Source organism: Arachis hypogaea, chromosome 14 (genome assembly GCF_003086295.3).
Source record: "Arachis hypogaea cultivar Tifrunner chromosome 14, arahy.Tifrunner.gnm2.J5K5, whole genome shotgun sequence".
In the NCBI taxonomy this organism is placed as follows: domain Eukaryota; kingdom Viridiplantae; phylum Streptophyta; class Magnoliopsida; order Fabales; family Fabaceae; genus Arachis; species Arachis hypogaea.
In genome coordinates this window covers 1,478,714-1,497,010 of record NC_092049.1, presented here as the reverse complement: position 1 = coordinate 1,497,010, position 18,297 = coordinate 1,478,714, and the positions used below count along the sequence as shown (strand labels likewise).

At 34.2% G+C, this 18,297-nt stretch overlaps 1 protein-coding gene and 1 pseudogene across 4 annotated transcripts; one reads left to right on the top strand and one right to left on the bottom strand.

Moving 5' to 3' along the window:
* The first annotated feature begins 632 nt into the window (after window positions 1-632).
* On the top strand, window positions 633-4,615 carry LOC112740870 (probable serine/threonine-protein kinase WNK10; annotated as a pseudogene).
* Window positions 4,616-9,856: 5,241 nt separating this feature from the next.
* On the bottom strand, window positions 9,857-17,367 carry LOC112740869 (calcium permeable stress-gated cation channel 1). 4 transcript variants are annotated; one of them, XM_025789552.3, is made up of 12 exons: window positions 17,198-17,367; window positions 15,933-16,280; window positions 15,683-15,832; window positions 15,172-15,307; window positions 14,534-14,635; window positions 13,563-13,679; window positions 13,389-13,469; window positions 12,515-12,855; window positions 12,175-12,420; window positions 11,394-11,718; window positions 10,999-11,232; window positions 9,857-10,599 (listed from the first exon to the last, which is right to left on the bottom strand). In XM_025789552.3, the coding sequence occupies exons 2-12, from the start codon at window positions 16,244-16,246 to the stop codon at window positions 10,321-10,323; spliced, it is 2,325 nt and encodes a 774-aa protein (XP_025645337.1). In that variant the 5' UTR covers window positions 16,247-16,280; window positions 17,198-17,367; the 3' UTR covers window positions 9,857-10,320. The 4 variants fall into 4 exon arrangements, with proteins under 4 accessions (XP_025645337.1, XP_025645338.1, XP_025645339.1 ...); XM_025789553.2 differs by having other exon boundaries at window positions 17,078-17,329; XM_025789554.3 differs by lacking the exon at window positions 17,198-17,367 and adding an exon at window positions 16,926-17,175.
* Window positions 17,368-18,297: the final 930 nt, after the last annotated feature.

Below are 18,297 nucleotides of genomic sequence, written 5' to 3'. Positions count from 1 at the left end.
AATTTTTCCTCATCGCAAAAAGTTTAAATAAGACATAATTGAAATTTTGATGTGTGACCGAAGTTGATTGTAGTCACTTTTAGAGAATAAAAATAATATATTATTTAATCTTCATTTATATTAATTTTTTACATAGTACCAATTAATTTATTAATTATTATCTATTTTAATTTTTAATTTTAAATCTTGATTTACAAATTTTTAATGATAAAAACGTAAAAAGTGATAAAAATAAAGATTGAAGACTCTTTTATATTTATTATTGTAATTTTTTTATTATAGTATTAAATTTATAGTAATGTAACACTAATTTTTTTTTAATTTCAAATTATTTAAATTACTGATATTATATGAATTTTATGTTTATATTTTAATTTATCTATAAATTTTAAATTTGTGCTTTAATTTATATATAAATATATAAAAATTAAAATATTATTTAATTTTTATAAGAGTGAATAAGAGTGGATCAGATACCCACAAATACGAGTTAAAAATTTTTACTCCCAGTATTATTTGTTTTTTGCGGATAGTAAACTACAAATTTTTACTATAAGACAAAATTGAATAGGACAAAAACCGACCATACCCCGCATCGTCACCCCTTTACAGAACCTTGCTGGAAACTTTTTAAGTTTAAAAGTAAAAATAAGCATAGAGTGTTATTGAAGTCAGCTTCAGTCTTCGGGAAACCAGGTCGCAGTTTGAAGTCAAAATAACCAGATAGCGTTTGCCACTATCGTGTGTGAGTTTGCAGCGGTTTGTTCTGAAGATGCAGAAGGTCCATCCATGGCTCAATTCCGGTTCAGTATGATCACCACCATGCCGCTCTCCACTCATCACAACCCCAGTTCCTGCCATTCTGCCATGCAATTTCGATCCCAATCCCCGTTCCCAAATGCCATCGCCATCTCCCTCCTCCGTTACCCATTCCACTTCCGATCGGAGTTCGATTCCTACTCCATCGCTTCCGAGGCTTTCTCTGAACGGATTTCTTCCCTCTCATCCCAATTCTGTGCCTTGTGACCCTTTAATTTTAGCCCTAGGGTTCGCCGCACCGGAAAATTAGTAATCGTAAAAAGCAGAAAATCAATTGTTGCTGTTTTTATTTTTCGTTTTCCTTTTCCAAAATGGATTCCGAGGCTGGCGTTGTGGAGAAAGATCCAACTGCGCGATATGTACGGGTACGTTTCTTCATTGTTTTCTGTCTTTTTCTGTTTGCTCTATTGGACTTAATTTCTTGGTATATTGTATTCAATCTGTCATTTTTACTGGTTTAAATCACTTTCAGTATGATGAATTGTTGGGGAAAGGAGCGTTCAAGACTGTGTATGAATTCCCCTCTCACTTTCTCTCGTTATGCTAATAATTGTTTTTTTGGAGTAAAGTATCGTTTTTGTCCCTAACATTTGGGGTAAATCCTATTTGTGTTCCTAACGTTTAAATCGTCCTATTTGTATCTCTAACGTTTGTAAAAGTGATTTAATTGTACCTGTCGTTACATATCATAAGCGCTTTAGTTTGAGTTTTAAAATTTTTTTTAAAGTTAGAATACAAATGTCTGGGATAGAATCGATGATCTACTCTGAAAAATAGCTCATCAAAAGTTGAAACTAATTCCTATAACATTTACATAATTCAGGGACATAATTGAATCTAAACACAAATAGTGGGTATAATATTAAAATCGAACACATCCAAGTGAGACCTAATTGAGAATGAATACATCCAAGTGAGAATAATTGAAAAATATAATTTGATTTGTTAGTATAATTGATAGTAGAATAACATTAAATCACTTTTATAAACGTTAAAAATACAAATAGGACGATTTAAACGTTAGGGATACAAATAAGACTTACCCACAAACGTTGGGGACAAAAACGATACTTTACTTTTTTTTTTTTTTTTTTTTTTAATTTTAGTTTAAATTTTATGTTTTTGATGAATTTGTCCGTTATATTGGTTTTGCCTTGTTGTGTAGATATAAGGCGTTTGATGAAGTAGATGGAATAGAAGTGGCGTGGAACCAAGTCAACGTGGAGGATGTTTTGCAATCACCGCAACAATTGGAAAGATTGTACTCTGAGGTTCATTTCCTCAAGTCATTGAAACACGAGAATATCATCAAATTCTACAATTCTTGGGTCAATGAAAAGTCCCGGACTATCAACATCATCACCGAGTTGTTTACCTCTGGCAGTTTGAGGCAGTGAGTTTTAAGTGATCCTATTGATCTACAGTTATCCTTTTTTTCGGCACTCGATTTCGTAATTGTTTAAGATATGCTCTTTCTTGATGTTTAGATACAGAAAGAAACACAAGAACATTGATATGAAAGCCATGAAGAATTGGTTGAGGCAGATTCTTCGAGGATTATGCTATCTGCATGGCCATAATCCGCCGATAATTCATAGGGATCTGAAATGTGATAACATCTTCGTCAACGGTAATACAGGACGTGTTAAGATTGGAGATCTTGGATTGGCAGTTGTGATGCAGCAGCCTCTTGCTCAGAGTGTTATAGGTAATAATGTTTGTCCTTGTTGGGGTTGCTTGGATTAAATCGGAATTAGCTATCAACATGATGATGACTAAAGACCAGGTTTGGTAAAAGTAAAACTTTAACTTTTCAAAATAAAAATTACTTTCAAAAATTACAAGTTACAAAAATTTAACATTTAAAATCAATTTAATAGACATAAATATGATAAAGAGTAAGAATAGATCTAGATATTCATTATTATATAAGGTTATATTAGACTTTTTTCTAAAACACCTTTAGCTGTTGAAATCTAAAACCTCAAGTACACGATCTTTTTAATTTACCAAACACAAAAGCCTGTCCAAAAAATTTTACCAAACCGGGCTCAAGTTGTTAACTTTGTGCAGGCACGCCGGAATTTATGGCACCGGAACTTTATGAAGAACAATATAATGAACTTATTGACATATATTCTTTTGGCATGTGTGTGTTGGAAATGGTCACCTGTGAATACCCATATAGTGAATGTAGAAATCCGGCACAGATATATAAGAAAGTTACTTCTGTAAGTCTGCATTTATGGTTTTAATGTTACATATGTATCTAATGATTTATCTTTCTATAAATTTATCTCACATTGATTACTTTCAGGGTATAAAGCCTGCCGCTCTGGCTAAAGTACATGATTTGAAATTGAGAGAATTTATTGAGAAGTGTCTAGTTCCAGCAGCTATGCGACTGCCGGCGTCTGAACTGTTGAAAGACCCATTCCTTGTTGCTGAAAGCCCGAAGGAGATCAATCATGATACACTACTGCAGCTGACTAATCCGCCAATATCTGAGCCTTGTCCTATGGAGACAGACTCAAGCTCCAGGCATACTTCACATGGTTCCTCTGTGAGTAGTATTGAAGAAACTTCCTTAGTTTCAGTGTTCGATCTTCTGCAGGTGACTCAGAAAAACGAATTCCGGTTAAGAGGGGAGAAAACTGCCAACAGTACAATTTCACTTACCCTGCGAATTGCGGATGCATGCGGTAACTGATATTGAGAACTTCTTGTGCTAATCTAATCATGAAGAAAATCACCATAACCCTGAATTCATGCCCTATACTATGTGTTTTTGTAGGTCGAGCAAGGAATATCCATTTTCCGTTTTATACCCATTCTGACACGGCCAACTCAATTGCTGTGGAGATGGTTGAGCACCTGGAACTTGCGAAGGAGGATGTAACTGTGATTGCTGAGCTAATACAAAACATGATTCTGAAGCTCATGCCCAACTGGAAACCTTCCTCTCATTCCTCTCTCAACTTGTCATCTGAAAAAGATCACTTGTACAAGCCTTTGGAAGAACTTCGGAGCTGTGGAACATCAAGTTGCCAGTGGCCATCACTATCAAGTGTTTTTGATACAAAAGCAATCCAAGATGATTCTGTTCGCTTACATCATGATGGAGAAAATCATTATATACAAGAATCTGTTATGTCAGAGATTTCATCAGAGTATGGAACTACATTTGCTTTATATTCGAAGAGTGAAGAGCATGATAGCTTTAGTATGGACGGATGCTGCAAATGTTCCAATGGCTTCAATACCAATTCAGATGCCGGGTTCTGTGCTCAAGATGATAATGAACAAAAGAATGAAGTTGACCAATCAGAGAAATCAGCAGGCGTTATCAATTCACAATGCAGTGCATTCGAAAACTTTGACGTGTCAAGCATATGTTCTGTTACTCTAGCCGGCATAGATAATTCAAACGAGCTACAGCTGGAGCTTGATGCAATTGAAACGCAGTATCACCAATGTTTTCGTGAGCTCGTGAAGATGAGGGAGGACGCCATAGAAAACGCCAAACGGAGGTGGATTACAAGGAAGAAAATATCAGTTATATGATGCACTAAGATGATTTTTTCCCCGAGTTCTTTTTTACCCTGTATTTTTTAAAAGTATAGTGATAGTTAGGTCCTGAAGATTTCGACTTCGAACTAATTAGTCTCTGATAAAAAAAAGTACCAATTTAGTCTTTTACGATAGCAAACAGTGGATACGTAATGTTCTTCCATCAATTCATCACGTAAAATTTAATGGTGGTGCTTATATATATGGTTAACAACTTTAATGTGTCTATTTATGAAAGGTGGTTATGTAGATAATAACTTTTGGAGCGAAATTTTACCTGTTTTGGTAGGATTTTTAATAAATAGAGAACAATTAATAAATGTTATATGAAAATTTAAAAAATAATAAATACATTGCTGTCTAAAATTATATTGTTTCTATGTTCATGCGACAGCAATGGGACACACACTACCGTAGATAATGAAATACATGGATAATTTTGTTTCGTTTTGTACTATCCATTGACAGAAGGATATATATGTCTGTTATTTACCATCGTGTAAGACCTACTTGATATTTTTTTTTCTTCTAGGGTTAATTAATCCAAGATTGAAATAATCGAGGATCTAATTGTCACTTTGCTGGCAGCGAGAAGCGAGCAGATACGAGCGGTGACTGGTGGTGAGCAGCAAACAAAGGTGACAGAGACGAGGCCAATGAGTGAGATGTTGCTGCTATGTGCATCTGTTCTTATGCTTGACCACAAAGAGGAAAGCGAGCCACTGCGAAGCACAGACCGACGAGATGACACTGAGGAGACGACAAAGGAACTAGCGGACGCAGAAGACTCGGTGACGAGATGGCAACCGTGCGGTATTGGCGACAGCGGCTCTGTAAGACTGAGAAGGTTGAGTTCCACTGTTGTTTTGGGAAGAATACATTGAGAGTGTGAAGGAGTGCGTTGGGGAAGGGGGATTGAGGTTCGGAGGGGAAAGGGAAGGAGATTAGGGTTTATAAGGAGGATTTTGGATTTTTCAGCTTGGACTGGATAATTAATTAAAAATTCTACCTTAAATTTTTCGATGGTTACCTCAACATTCTTTTCGTCTAAAATATGGTCCAGCGAGCTTAAGAACACGCTTGTCAAATTTTAAAATCATTTAAGGACTATTTTGTCAAAAACAAAAGTCAAGTACCATTTTATCGGCGTCAGAATTTTTCGAGTACCGATTTGGTATCTACCTCTTTTACTTTTTATCAAATTTCTTAATGCGGCAAAAAAGGACTCACTCAACCTAACTCATCCATACCATAGTTTGAGAATTGAATCGAAGGAATCACTCAATCTTCTACCCAATTCCCTAATGCAATAGGAGAGAAACTCATTCAACCTCATTTGTCCACACTATAGTTTCATCACGAAACTAAAAAGAAAAATTTTCACACCTGTAATCACTCTATGATGCCTATAATAGTTTAAGAGGTATTTATAATCTCTATTAGTTTAAAATAAAAAAAATCTAAATCCATTAACATAAAATTCAATCTAATAACTAAATAAATAAAATCAAAATATATGAAATTAAATTAAAAATTTTATTATTTAAAAATATAAACTAATAACTACCAAATAATACTTGAACTCTTCATATCACAAATATTTAAAGTACGTATCATTTTTCTCTTCAAAAAAAAATTTATTGTCAAATCTTATAGTTGAAAAAATTAATAATGAGGTAATGACCAAATTAGTTGCCGAAAGATTCAAACGCTGACATTTTAGTATCTAACTATTGTTATTGACAAAATAGTACCTGAATGTTTTAAAAATTTGTCAAGCATGTCCTGGTGCTTACCGGACCATGGCTCCGGCGAGTAAGATGCCTAGGTGTTCACCGGTTTTTGCTGACAAGAGAAATTTATTTTGAGTTGGAATTTATAATTAAAAATATTATTCCAAACCCTAATCTTGTTGGGAATAAGACACAATTCCCCCTTGAGAAAACACCTTTGACAGAGAAATAAAATAGACACAATCACAACACAAGAATTTAACGTGGAAACTCCAATTACCGGAGAAAAAACCACGGCCGTTGTCAAATGACAACCAGAGAATATCACTATGTGAAAATTGTTACAACACATAGACTTCTTTCTCTCACCGGCACCCCAGTACACCCACACTCTTTCAAAGCAAATATCTAACTACACCTCACAACACTCTCTAATCAAAGAGTACAGAGGAAAAGAAAAATCAGATACAAGCTTAAAGTGTTTCTGACTGGTGCAAAAACAAATGGAGAACTTAGCCTCATATTTATAGCCTAGGCCACCCACTCCATTTGCTATCCTAAGCAATGTGGGACTAATTCAACCAAATCCTAACAATCTCCACCTTGATTGAAATAGTCACACATCTTCAGCTTCCATTGTCAACACCGACAATTCTTTGCTGCCATTGTCTATACCGACAATCATAGTTCAGAGAACTATCATACTCCACCATGAAAGTATACTCACTTGGAATTAGACCACTCCAAGAATTTCGCCTTGGTACAGATCGAAACCTTGCTGAAAATTCATGGTGCAACTTCCAAATTGGCTTTTCCTGGAAGTTCTTCAGCCATCGACCTAACTCCGCCACACACCTTGCATCTCAACGCCAACCAATGCCCGTGTGCAATTGTGGACCTGATTGCCACAACTCATCCTTATCCATGGCAGTGCGGTAATACCATGAGGATACTTCTTGTCTTCTAGAGAACATCATCTTCTCTCATAGAGAGAGCAACCAGAGATCTTCTCCTTCAACGCCTTGTGCAAACCTGATTGTATCAACACATCCTTGACTTGTACTTGCCACAAGCCAAAATTGATTCTTCCATCAAATTTCTCTATTTCAAGCTTCACAGCACTTGAATATCCTGACATTGTTGCAACCGTATACTGGAATAGTATAACTCAACTGTAGACCGTGCACTAGGAAGGGTCCCCAGGAAAGAGAGGTGGGTCACAATGGACACACTTAAATACCAAGTCTTTCCTTAGCCAGAACCTTTTCCAAACTGCACTCTCACAGAGTCACACTGCCTTCCAGCAACAACAACAGCAACCAAAGATCAACCTCAAGCTACAGGACAAAATTCTTTTTTTGATGTGGAAGATCAGACTAGGCTGCAACCACAGAGCATACTAAGAATAAATCCCACCGAACCGAAGCTCTGATACCACTTGTTGGGAATAAGACACAATTCCCCCTTGAGAAAACACCTTTGACAGAGAAATAAAATAGACACAATCACAACACAAGAATTTAACGTGGAAACTCCAATTACCGGAGAAAAAACCACGGCCGTTGTCAAATGACAACCAGAGAATATCACTATGTGAAAATTGTTACAACACATAGACTTCTTTCTCTCACCGGCACCCCAGTACACCCACACTCTTTCAAAGCAAATATCTAACTACACCTCACAACACTCTCTAATCAAAGAGTACAGAGGAAAAGAAAAATCAGATACAAGCTTAAAGTGTTTCTGACTGGTGCAAAAACAAATGGAGAACTTAGCCTCATATTTATAGCCTAGGCCACCCACTCCATTTGCTATCCTAAGCAATGTGGGACTAATTCAACCAAATCCTAACAAATCTCTCCCCCTCCCTCATCGTAGCCCCCTTTCCCTTTCCCTTTCCCTCTCCATCGCAGCCCCCTTCCCTCTCCCTCCCTCTCATACATCTCATCTCATCTCATCTCATTTCTGCAATAAAAAAGAACAACAATCTAATATCTCAAAATTCCATCCTTTCAAAGCAACTACAAACCAAAATTTTCGATTCTCTCTCTTAGATCAGAGAAGAATAGAACGAGAATCTGAAGAAGCTACAATTCCTGAATATCTCATAAATCTGTTACCTTTTCTTCTTCTTCGCCTTCTCTCTCCTCTCCACCGTCGCCGCCATCTTTACCGTCACTTTCCTCTACACTAACAAAGCTGTCTCCTTTTCCTCTACCATCTCTGCAATCCCCAAAATCTTCAAGCGTTTGTTCATCACTTACCTCTGGGTCACGCTTTTGATGTTCATCTGTAACTTTGTCTTCATGATTTTCTTGGTTTTGCTTATTATAGCAATTGATACACAGAACTCGTTTATGCAGTTTTTCACGGTTATTGTGGGTGTGTTGGTCATTGTGAATTTGGTGGGATTGTTAGTGCAGAACGTATTTTTACTGTTTGCAAGAGTTACCATCACCAAGGGATTGATAAGAGTGCTTTACATGATCATCTTGGTAAGAAATTTGGGGGTTTGTAGGTGGATTTTTTCTTTTTCTTCTTTTTTTAAATGTAATTGATGGAATAGTGTAATACATTTGGAAAGAAACACAAATAGTATTGGTAGATTGTAATTTGAATTGTGATATTATGTTCTGTTGTGCATGCTTCTATCTGTGCCTTTATATGATCTGCGATGGGAGGGAGAGGAAAGGGAGCAGCGATGAAGAGGAAAAGGAAAGGGGGCTGCAATGGGGAGAGAAAGGGAAGGGAAGAGTGTGTTGGGAGGCTGCGATGGGGATGGGGATGGAGGGGGAGGGGAGGGGGGCTACGTTGGGTAGGGGAGGGTTGCGATGGGGAGGGAGATGGAGGGGGAGTTTGCGTTGGGGAGGGAGAGCTTAGGGTTTGGGCGGTGGTTTGCCATGTCACCAAAATACGGTGGCCATGTCAGCATTGTGTTTGCCGGAGATTTGTTCCGGCGAGTTCGGAGACACGCTTGTTAAATTTTAAAATTTTTTAGAGACTATTTTGTCAATAACAAAAGTCAGGTACCAAAATATCAGCGTTTGAATCTTTCGGGTACTAATTTGGTCATTACCTCATTAATAATTAAAAGGACAAATACAAAGAAGATATTCTGTATGTTTATTTTTGGTATTGACTATTGAATTTTTTTTTACCCAAAAAAGTCAATACTATTGTTCAATGGATTTTTTTATTTAAATCATTTTTTTAGAAAATAATAATAATAATAATAATAATAATAATAATAATAATAATAATAATAATAAGATAAGAGTGGAAAAATGAACAACGATGAACAATAGGAAGATACATAATAGTAAGAAAAGAGAAGAATAAATTAAATAAATAAAAATTTTATTATATTAGATCCTATAATTTTATCAAATTTATAATTAGATCTTTATATTTTTTTTAGTATAATTAGATCTTTATATTTTTTTTAGTTGGATGATCTCTGTACCAAATTTACCGAATTGCTGCTCATTTGCTTTTAATTATTTTTCTTAAGTTCTTTATTTCTCTCATTTCTATACATCTTTTATTTCCTTCATTTTTATACATTCTTCATACCTCTGAAGAGTATTTGAGGTAATAAGATCTAAATTTTTAGATCAGTTGTGATACGAGTCGTTCTTAATTCTTAGTTTGATAAGGTTGGAAGAATGAATATTTTGCAAATACTTATTCAGATAGTAGAGACTGTGATAATTTTGCAGTACTTTCTATGATTAATAAGTACAAATATAATTAATAATTTTATTAATTATTATTTAACATTCGCTAAAGAATACAAAGGTATTAAGAAAGTGCTAAACAACTTAATGACAAGAAATTCTGAAGTTTGGATACTATATAGGTTTTTCCAACTTCTACAATTGCGGTGCTTTTTTGTTCTATAAAGCAAGCAAATTTGTTATTTACGCGACAAAACCTGAAAGTGGAAACTCAAGTGCAGTCAACTTCACGTGAAGTTGATAATTGAGAGCCGTTAAATGAAAATTTAGTTAAATCAATCAAATTATTTAACAACTCTCAGTTATCAACTTCATGTGAAGTTATCTGAATTTTCACCAAACTAGAAATACATTACATTTCGACCTACTTTTTCTACAAGAGATTACCATCTTACTCAACAAAACGCCTAATGTACAATTGATGATGACATTTCTGATTCCTTGGACCATTCACTGATTCAGGGTTCATTTTGGAGGCCATCACCGGCAAACGGAGATTGAGGCGGAGACGATGTGCCGCTGATTCTACTCGGCAACGGCGTGTGCCTTTGTGAGTGCCGCTTTGTGCGCACTGTCATACTCTCAGTGTCCCAGTTGTTGCTAAACGTATCGTCATCGTCATCCTCGTCGTCCATGCTGTCCTTAAAAACTGGGTGTATGTAAGCATTATGTAGATAGCCTTTCAGGTTCAGGTGAGGTTCTGTTGCTTTTTCTAATGTATCTTTCATCATTGCTTCCTATTGAAAAATTATTGCACACACAAGAAGGAAAATCAGCATTTCATCAAATGGCAAACTTGTAGATCTCAATTCACTAACTAGAATATTTGATGAGTTCGAATCAGTTCTGTAGTTACATTAAGTACTTGTTTGGATGTCATTAAGTTTGATCTATGGTGATATATAACCATCTATCATGATATATAGTTTTCCTCAAATTTTATTAGTTGACAATATAAAATTGTTTTACATTATATCATTGCTTAGACATTGATCACAACATATTAAAAACAATTACGCCCCAATGATTTTATGGAGTTCTAATAAATGATCAGTCAATAATAGAAACAATGACTTCACCATCAGTGATACACTGGAAACAAATACTAACAAGTAAAAGGAACAAATAAACATTACCTGTAATGGAAACTTAACAAATGCAGGTTCGAATCGGCCTTTGCAGTACCGATAAAACCATATGGTCAGTATTGGAAGCACAATGAGAAAAGGCGTCGACGAAGCAGCCTTTTTTGTTGTGAGGAGTCCCATCAGAACTATCTGTGACACCGTCAATGCGATCACAATACGGCCATGGACATCAGGCCAGAATTGTGCACCACTCTCATACTCCTGATTATAAACATTGATGATCTACAATTGGAAGAGATATCTTTGTCTTAATATATCAGAAAGATAGTGTATATATTACAATATAAAATTTCATGTTAATTTGTTTGCAGTCTTAATTAACTATTAATATCACAGAAATCATGAACAGATCTATAAAACTTCGGTTATCAACGATTCGATACCTGATGACGGAAAACTACATAGGCAAGTCCAAAGAAAATGATTATGAAGGGAAGTACAGCAGGTGTAACTGCAGCATATACTAGCCCCAACAGAAAGTACAATTGTATTCGGGGCTCTCCCGTGTTGAAACCGATACTTCCAGGATCCATGGCCTCTTCCCTGTCCTTCTCGGTTTTAACCAAGAAGAAGTTCTTCAGGTGATAAAAAATAAGTGGCTTCAACATCAAAACCTCTGCAGCTATACTAGCCCATCCATCAACCATGATATAAGTTATAAAGAAAGTTGCTTTTAAAGGAATCGCAGTGCCAATTGTTATAGGATATCTGCCAGAAAAAATGCAGCAAGTGTTTAATGTTACCGACATATGCTAATGCAATATAAGTATACGAGCTTTAACAATTAGGTAAGGGAAATTATTGACCAAGACTATTAAAATCCACGAGTAATCATGAAATAATAGAGTAAACAGTAACTTAGCTGATGAGGGAGAGTATATTACTCTTATGTGATGTATCTTACATGAGAGGAATATTAGCATCTATTTATATTTGAGACTCTTTGATATGACATGGTTATATCCTGATTTCTAACAGATTATTTCATGGTGAACAAAACAACACAAAACAACGATTCTCAAATAGCAGGTGTGTTTACAGAAGCAAGAAACGCCTATTTCATATAATGAGAAGTAATCTAATATATTGACCAAAGACATGTTTATCTTACTTGCAATATAAAAATTAACTTGCAAAGAAAAACTTTTATTATGAATGTCTTACTGATTGGCTGGTTGGTGAACGAAAGAGTTCAGCTGTTGAAATGCGGATCCAGTGAGTACGTTCCCAAGAAATATATTCACAAAATTGAACAGATAATATCTAGAAGCTGATCTCCTTTCAAGAGATGATATAGATCCAAAGCCTTCAAATTTGGACATGATCATCAGTATTGTGGGAAGAAAGATTAAGAAAAGCTTCAACACGATCCCAGGTAGAAAACCTTGAATGAATGACTTAATGAAAGGGCTGCACAAAAATGTAAGTTTGTATAAGTAAATTCCATAGAATAGTGATGTGAGAGATCATGTTTTCAGAGGTCCAAATATGAGATTAGACTCACACAGTAACAAGTGGATTCAACCATGGTGCGGTCCTTTCGATTCCCTCAATACTTGCAAGTGTTTGAACAAATGCTATTGGGATCATGAAAAAGAAAGTGAGGAAGAAGAAAGCAACAGCCATGATTAACCTCCTGACAGAGAGGGAAAAGTATGGAATTGGCAGGTTTCGCCAATATACATCTCGTGGCTCTGGAGCCCATTCAGTCAACCAGAGTGTTGGGTTTCTAGTTTGTTGAGTTTGAGCACATACAGCGGCACCCCATCGTGTTTTAAATGAAACAAATGCCGCAGGCATGACAGACTTTGGATCATCTGTGACTTTTTTCCTCTCTGAAGCTATCTGCAAGGAGTGATCAACTAAAATTACACTAACCACAAACTCAATACTTTGAGAAAGAAAAACTAACCAATAAAATCACATTTAGAAATGACCATAATTTCTTTATATATCGGTTTTGTCATGATACCTAATAAGAAGGGGTAACATGAATGGTTATACCTCTAACAAGTTCAAGTGAAATTGAGTTGCACAAGGTCCTTAGTTCAATTCTTTCAGAGTTAATTTGCGCAAATTCAAGTTAACAATCAGAAAGGTACCAAACTATACAAAAGAGAGAAAAGCTGCACAAATAAAAGCTACAACCAAAACAGCTTAAAAGCAGAATGAAGCAGATGTATATATTACAAGGAAAACATACAATAATTTATGTTGTCATTATACTAGTACAGAATATGCTGTAGCTTATTATACGAACTAGGAAAAACTAAAATCAGATTCTCATTTTATAAGCATGAAGAATTTGTATATCAACAAACTATTGACGTTACTAAATTTCGACAAAAGTAAAACAAAGTAGAAAGAGAAACACATACTTCTTCTGACAACTTGTCAATTTCAGTGGTATGATAATCAATGGCATCCACTTTCTTCCCCCAAAGACCAAGGAAACCAGTCTGGTACAATGATAGAAGAGAAAGCTAAATATAAGAAATTCCCAAGAGAGTTTTGATCCAAAGTTTAGAGCATATCAATTTACAACCAAATACCTTCATTTCAGGTCTTTTAGAAGTTCTTTCAAGTTTATTTCGATAGTAGACAAGCCAGTTCTGCAGTTTCTTCTTCTTCTTGACCAACTTTGCAAGTGTGTTTGCATCATATATAACCTGAATACATAACAGACAAATTGCCACATTCATATCATTTCTATCATAAATTGAGTGAAATGATGTCATGTAATTAAACATTTAACTGATTTTTCTATCCCATAAGAAATCTGATCCACCGATAGAACAACACTTGGGTACCCTTATTTATGAAGGTATTGGTAGTTTGGTACCACTTTTATAATCACGGGTTAAGATCAATTCAGAAGTTTAAGATATCTTAAAATATTAGTAACTTGAGTTTATTAGACATATGGCAAATCCTGAACCACAAATAAAAAGAGTATCTGTACCCTTGAATTTTATGGGTGTATCTGAGATGCTCCCTAATAATGTAGTCACAGTTAATTTAAAAAAGAAAATTCAATTCAATTCAAATTGTCAAACACTGTAAGAGGCCATCTTATGGCAGTTGGAAGTCCAGACATTGATTGTAGTAAAGGTTGAATTCCAACCAAAAGAAACCCGCCTAATGCACATCTATAAAAAAGAACGAGATAAATGAACAAATATCATCAAATTCTTTTGGTCCCAAAAATTATAGCAACCTTTAGCTTTGATCCCTTGAAAACTCAAATTTGGTCCCTTATTATTATTTTTTTTAACAGCTCCACATTTGGTACACGATCTTAACTTACTATTTTGAGTGATAATGTGGCAGTTAAAGATACACACACATTGCAATGTTGATGAGGAATTCTATTCGTTACCTCATCACTAAATAGGAAGTTATTGTTGACGATAAGTAGTGGTACTGGTAAAAACATGAAGATTGAAACGGTAGCCAAAGGGCTAACAGCATATTTAAAACAACAATAAAAATTATCATTCTTGAAGTACCCTGGAAAACCAACCTGGTGTGTAAGATAGTGACCCGGATGATTCACCATAAAAAAGTGCTCGACAAGCTCACTTACAGATTCATCAGGATCTGGTGGAATATTTCTAACAAGAACCTGACAATAATATATTTTATGTAAGCAAAATACACATGAAAGATCGTGTATGACAATTTAGACTACAGCTGTAATTTCTTGAACTTTAAGTATCAACATGCCTAAGAGCTGCAGAAATCTGTTTCATTAAAACCTTGTTTTGTACCTGTCATGTTGTATTTTAAGCAATTTATTTTTATTGCTCTCTACTCCTTTTAATTACTTCTTTCTTGTATTCCTTTCCCATCAATAAAGGCCAAAAAAGAGAAAAGGATCACCATTGACTTTGCTTATTAATTGAACATTAAGCTACTGACATTATAGATGAAAATAATTAACTTGCACCAGTAATCAAAACCAAAAAAAAACCTAAGACCACCAAATGCAGCAAAACCAAATCTGGTCTCTTGGGTTGAGATCTAACAATTATAGTACCACCTAGAACACATGGAATCTAAAATCAGAATTCCATTGCTTCATATCCAAAGATGATCAAGTAGTAACACATAAAACAATTGCTCAGAAAATATACATAAATTAAAGTAAAATTTATTTACTGTGAATTGATCAGGACGACGTTTCTCTGTTGCGAGGAATTCCAGCCTCATTGATGCAACTTTCTCATATTCCTTTAGCAATATATAGCAGACCCAAAAGGTAAACGCATAAGCCATTACTATGTGTCCCCAAAACCTGAGTCAATGTACAACATTTTAATAGAGCACCAAACATGGCATCATATCAGGAATGATTATAATTTAGGTATGCACAAAGTTACTCCGCAACTTCAACAATTAAGATTGTGCACAAAAAACAGAATTAGCAATAATTTGAATGGAGATTCGAGGACTAAGTGATGCTACCTCAGGATTAAATATAGGGATTACGATGGAAGAAAGGGTAATTTTGATATCTCCACATAAGAGATTCAAAGAAATTGAGGTATGCATTGAACATAAGGTTGCACTAGTTGAATATTAAACCTCAGGGATGGTTTAATACAATTTACTTAACAACATCAAGAAGGACTAGCAGAAATGTAATAATACTGAATGGTTGATACGAAACCTTTCGGATCGACTGTGGACATTTGAAACAGAGAGTTTATCAATGTCACTGGAAGTTATGTTCTTAGCTCCTTCTAGACCAGTACTTGTCCAATTGACAGGAACCAGAACAATCCAAGCCAGGAATGCTATGGGAACAAATATCTTAAGCCTGAAAAAAAAAAAAAACATAAAAACAGAAAATATCATAAATATAATATGCTTTGCTGAAGTAGTATATATATTCACAGAAATACAGAATTGTGCATTACCCTAACAGGTATATTCGCAAGTAAACAACGGAGTCCAATCCAGCATGGTCAATAAGCTCAGGTTCTGGCATTCTAAGTGCTTCTGGCATCCAATTCAAAAATCCAAGATATGCTCTCCAATCAAGGTTGACAAACTTGCGCACAAATACCCCTCCATGTACAGGGTCTGTTCTCAAACCCTTCAGATACCATTTTGGGAAGTATACACGGTCATTGAAAGGTTGAAGCCTCAAAATAGCAAAAGCCAAAAAGAAAAGAAATGCACTGCCAATGTTTATGGCAGCTGCAACCCCAATATCTCCAAGTGTAGTCATTTTATTTCTTTTAGCAGAACGAATGCATGCCTTCCTGAGATGAAAGTAAGAAAATGAATATTTGATAAGAAGGGTTAGATTCATACAAAACACAAATCTAGTCCAAATTCATGGTAAACTAGCAGAAGGTCCTGACTTCCACTATCCAATAAGATTATATACAATGTTAAAATTTCGAAACTTAAGCATTCATCGCCATGACATCAAGTAAAACTTGAATAAAAGTTTTTCACATTGACAATACCTTTAAGAGCAAGCATTTAAAAATGAAAAATTCATCAAAAAGAATGGCATATTAGTCCTCCTTCATATGTACATGAACAGAATTTGTGCAGAAGAACTATTCTGTCGCCTTTTTCTCAAATTCTGAGGGTCAAATTTATAATTCTAAAACCTTCAGACATAACTTTTTGGACTGCAACATAGATTGAGAGTTTGCACCAATTCATAACAAACAATTACGACTGGATTCAATTATAATACCAAAAGCAAAACAAAGAAACTTCATCAATTCAATCCATCTAGGTCACAAACATTCCACTCGAATAATAAACATAGAGTTTCAATCGTACTCAAGCATTTCATAGTACTAGTACTAACAAATTTACAAAAAAAGAAAAAACCAATTCGAAGAGTTTCAATTCGAAGATTCCAGAAAATAATAAGAATGAAGGAGTACAAACACAACGGCCAGTTCCGAGAAGAGCAGAGAAATTAAGATGCAGAGAACAATGAAAGGATGTGATTTGAGTTCGGATGGCTTTAAAACCAAACAAAGCAACAATTATTTTTATTATTATTATTTTTTATTTGTTTTGCAGCGAAACTTACTCACACACGCCACTACTGAGTTCAAAAAATGACGAGGCTAGAACTAGAGATTTAATTGAGAGAAGAAGAAGAAGGTCCTCGTGGTTTCTGGAAGAGGCAGTTGCGGCTGTTGGTTCTTACCTTGTGCTAATGCGATTACAGTTAGTTGAAGAGCACAGAGAATGAGTGAGCGAGTGGTGTTGGTGTTTTTTGTGTGTAGACCTTTCTCAATTATTCAAAGTCATGATATAGTCTTTTTTTATTTTGGGAAATAAAGTCAATTTAGATTGAGTTTTTGATATGATAGCGTTGCTGTCGGATCGGTAACGTTGGTAAGTAAAGAAAATCAATAAAAAACAGTCATAATTTATTTTATTTAATATTTATTAATTATTGTGATAATTAATAAATATTAAATAAGATAAATTTTGACTATTTTTTTTTGTCTCTCTAACATTATCCTTGTCGTCTGTTGGATACTTTTAAGTTAACAAAAAATTTTAGTAAGATATTTTAATTTTAGTAAAAATTCATCTGCAATTAATTTTACGTACAGTTAATAGTTAAGAACTGTTAAATAATTTGACTAATTTAATTAAATTTTTATCTATTAACTTTTAATTATTAACTTCACGAAGTTAATTGTACTTGAATTTTTGTTTTTAATTTTTTAATAAATTTTAATTATTAAATGATTTTTTAAAATTTTATTTCGTTAGATAAAATAATTTTCATATCATTATATTTGTCGATATAAAAAAATTAATATAAAATTTTTTAAAAATTTTAAGGATTATTATATGTTTTATTAAATAATAATAATTGATTTGTCTAAATTTTTTGAAAAAATTTGCATAAAACTTAATATATTTAATAAAATAAAAAATAAAAAATTAATTTTAAAATTAAAATTTTTGTTAAAAATTAAAATTTTTAACTAAAAGTTTTTTTACAACTGACTTAAGATATTATTGTATATTTAGATAAAACATTATAGAAATATATCTAATGTAATATAATTATTAAAATTAAATAAAATATTTTAAAATCAAAATTTCAATTACAATATTATATATTGTTCAAAGATTCAAACCCCTTCTAAAATTAAATAAAATATCTGGAGGTATCAGACAAGGCAAGTACCATGGAGCCACATATCAAAAGAATGTAAGTATTAAATTAAAACATTTAAACCAGATGTAATGCGACGGTGAATTCGGTGGAATTAATTAATTAAATAA

Coding starts and splice junctions, on each gene's coding strand:
- LOC112740869 (XM_025789552.3), bottom strand. CDS start 16,246: ATGACTACACTTGGAGATATTGGGGTTGCAGCTGCCATAAACATTGGC. Junction 15,833..15,932: donor TTGCGAATATACCTGTTAGG/GTAATGCACAAT, acceptor TTTTTTTTTCAG/GCTTAAGATATTTGTTCCCA. Junction 11,719..12,174: donor GTTCACCAACCAGCCAATCA/GTAAGACATTCA, acceptor TTTTTCTGGCAG/ATATCCTATAACAATTGGCA.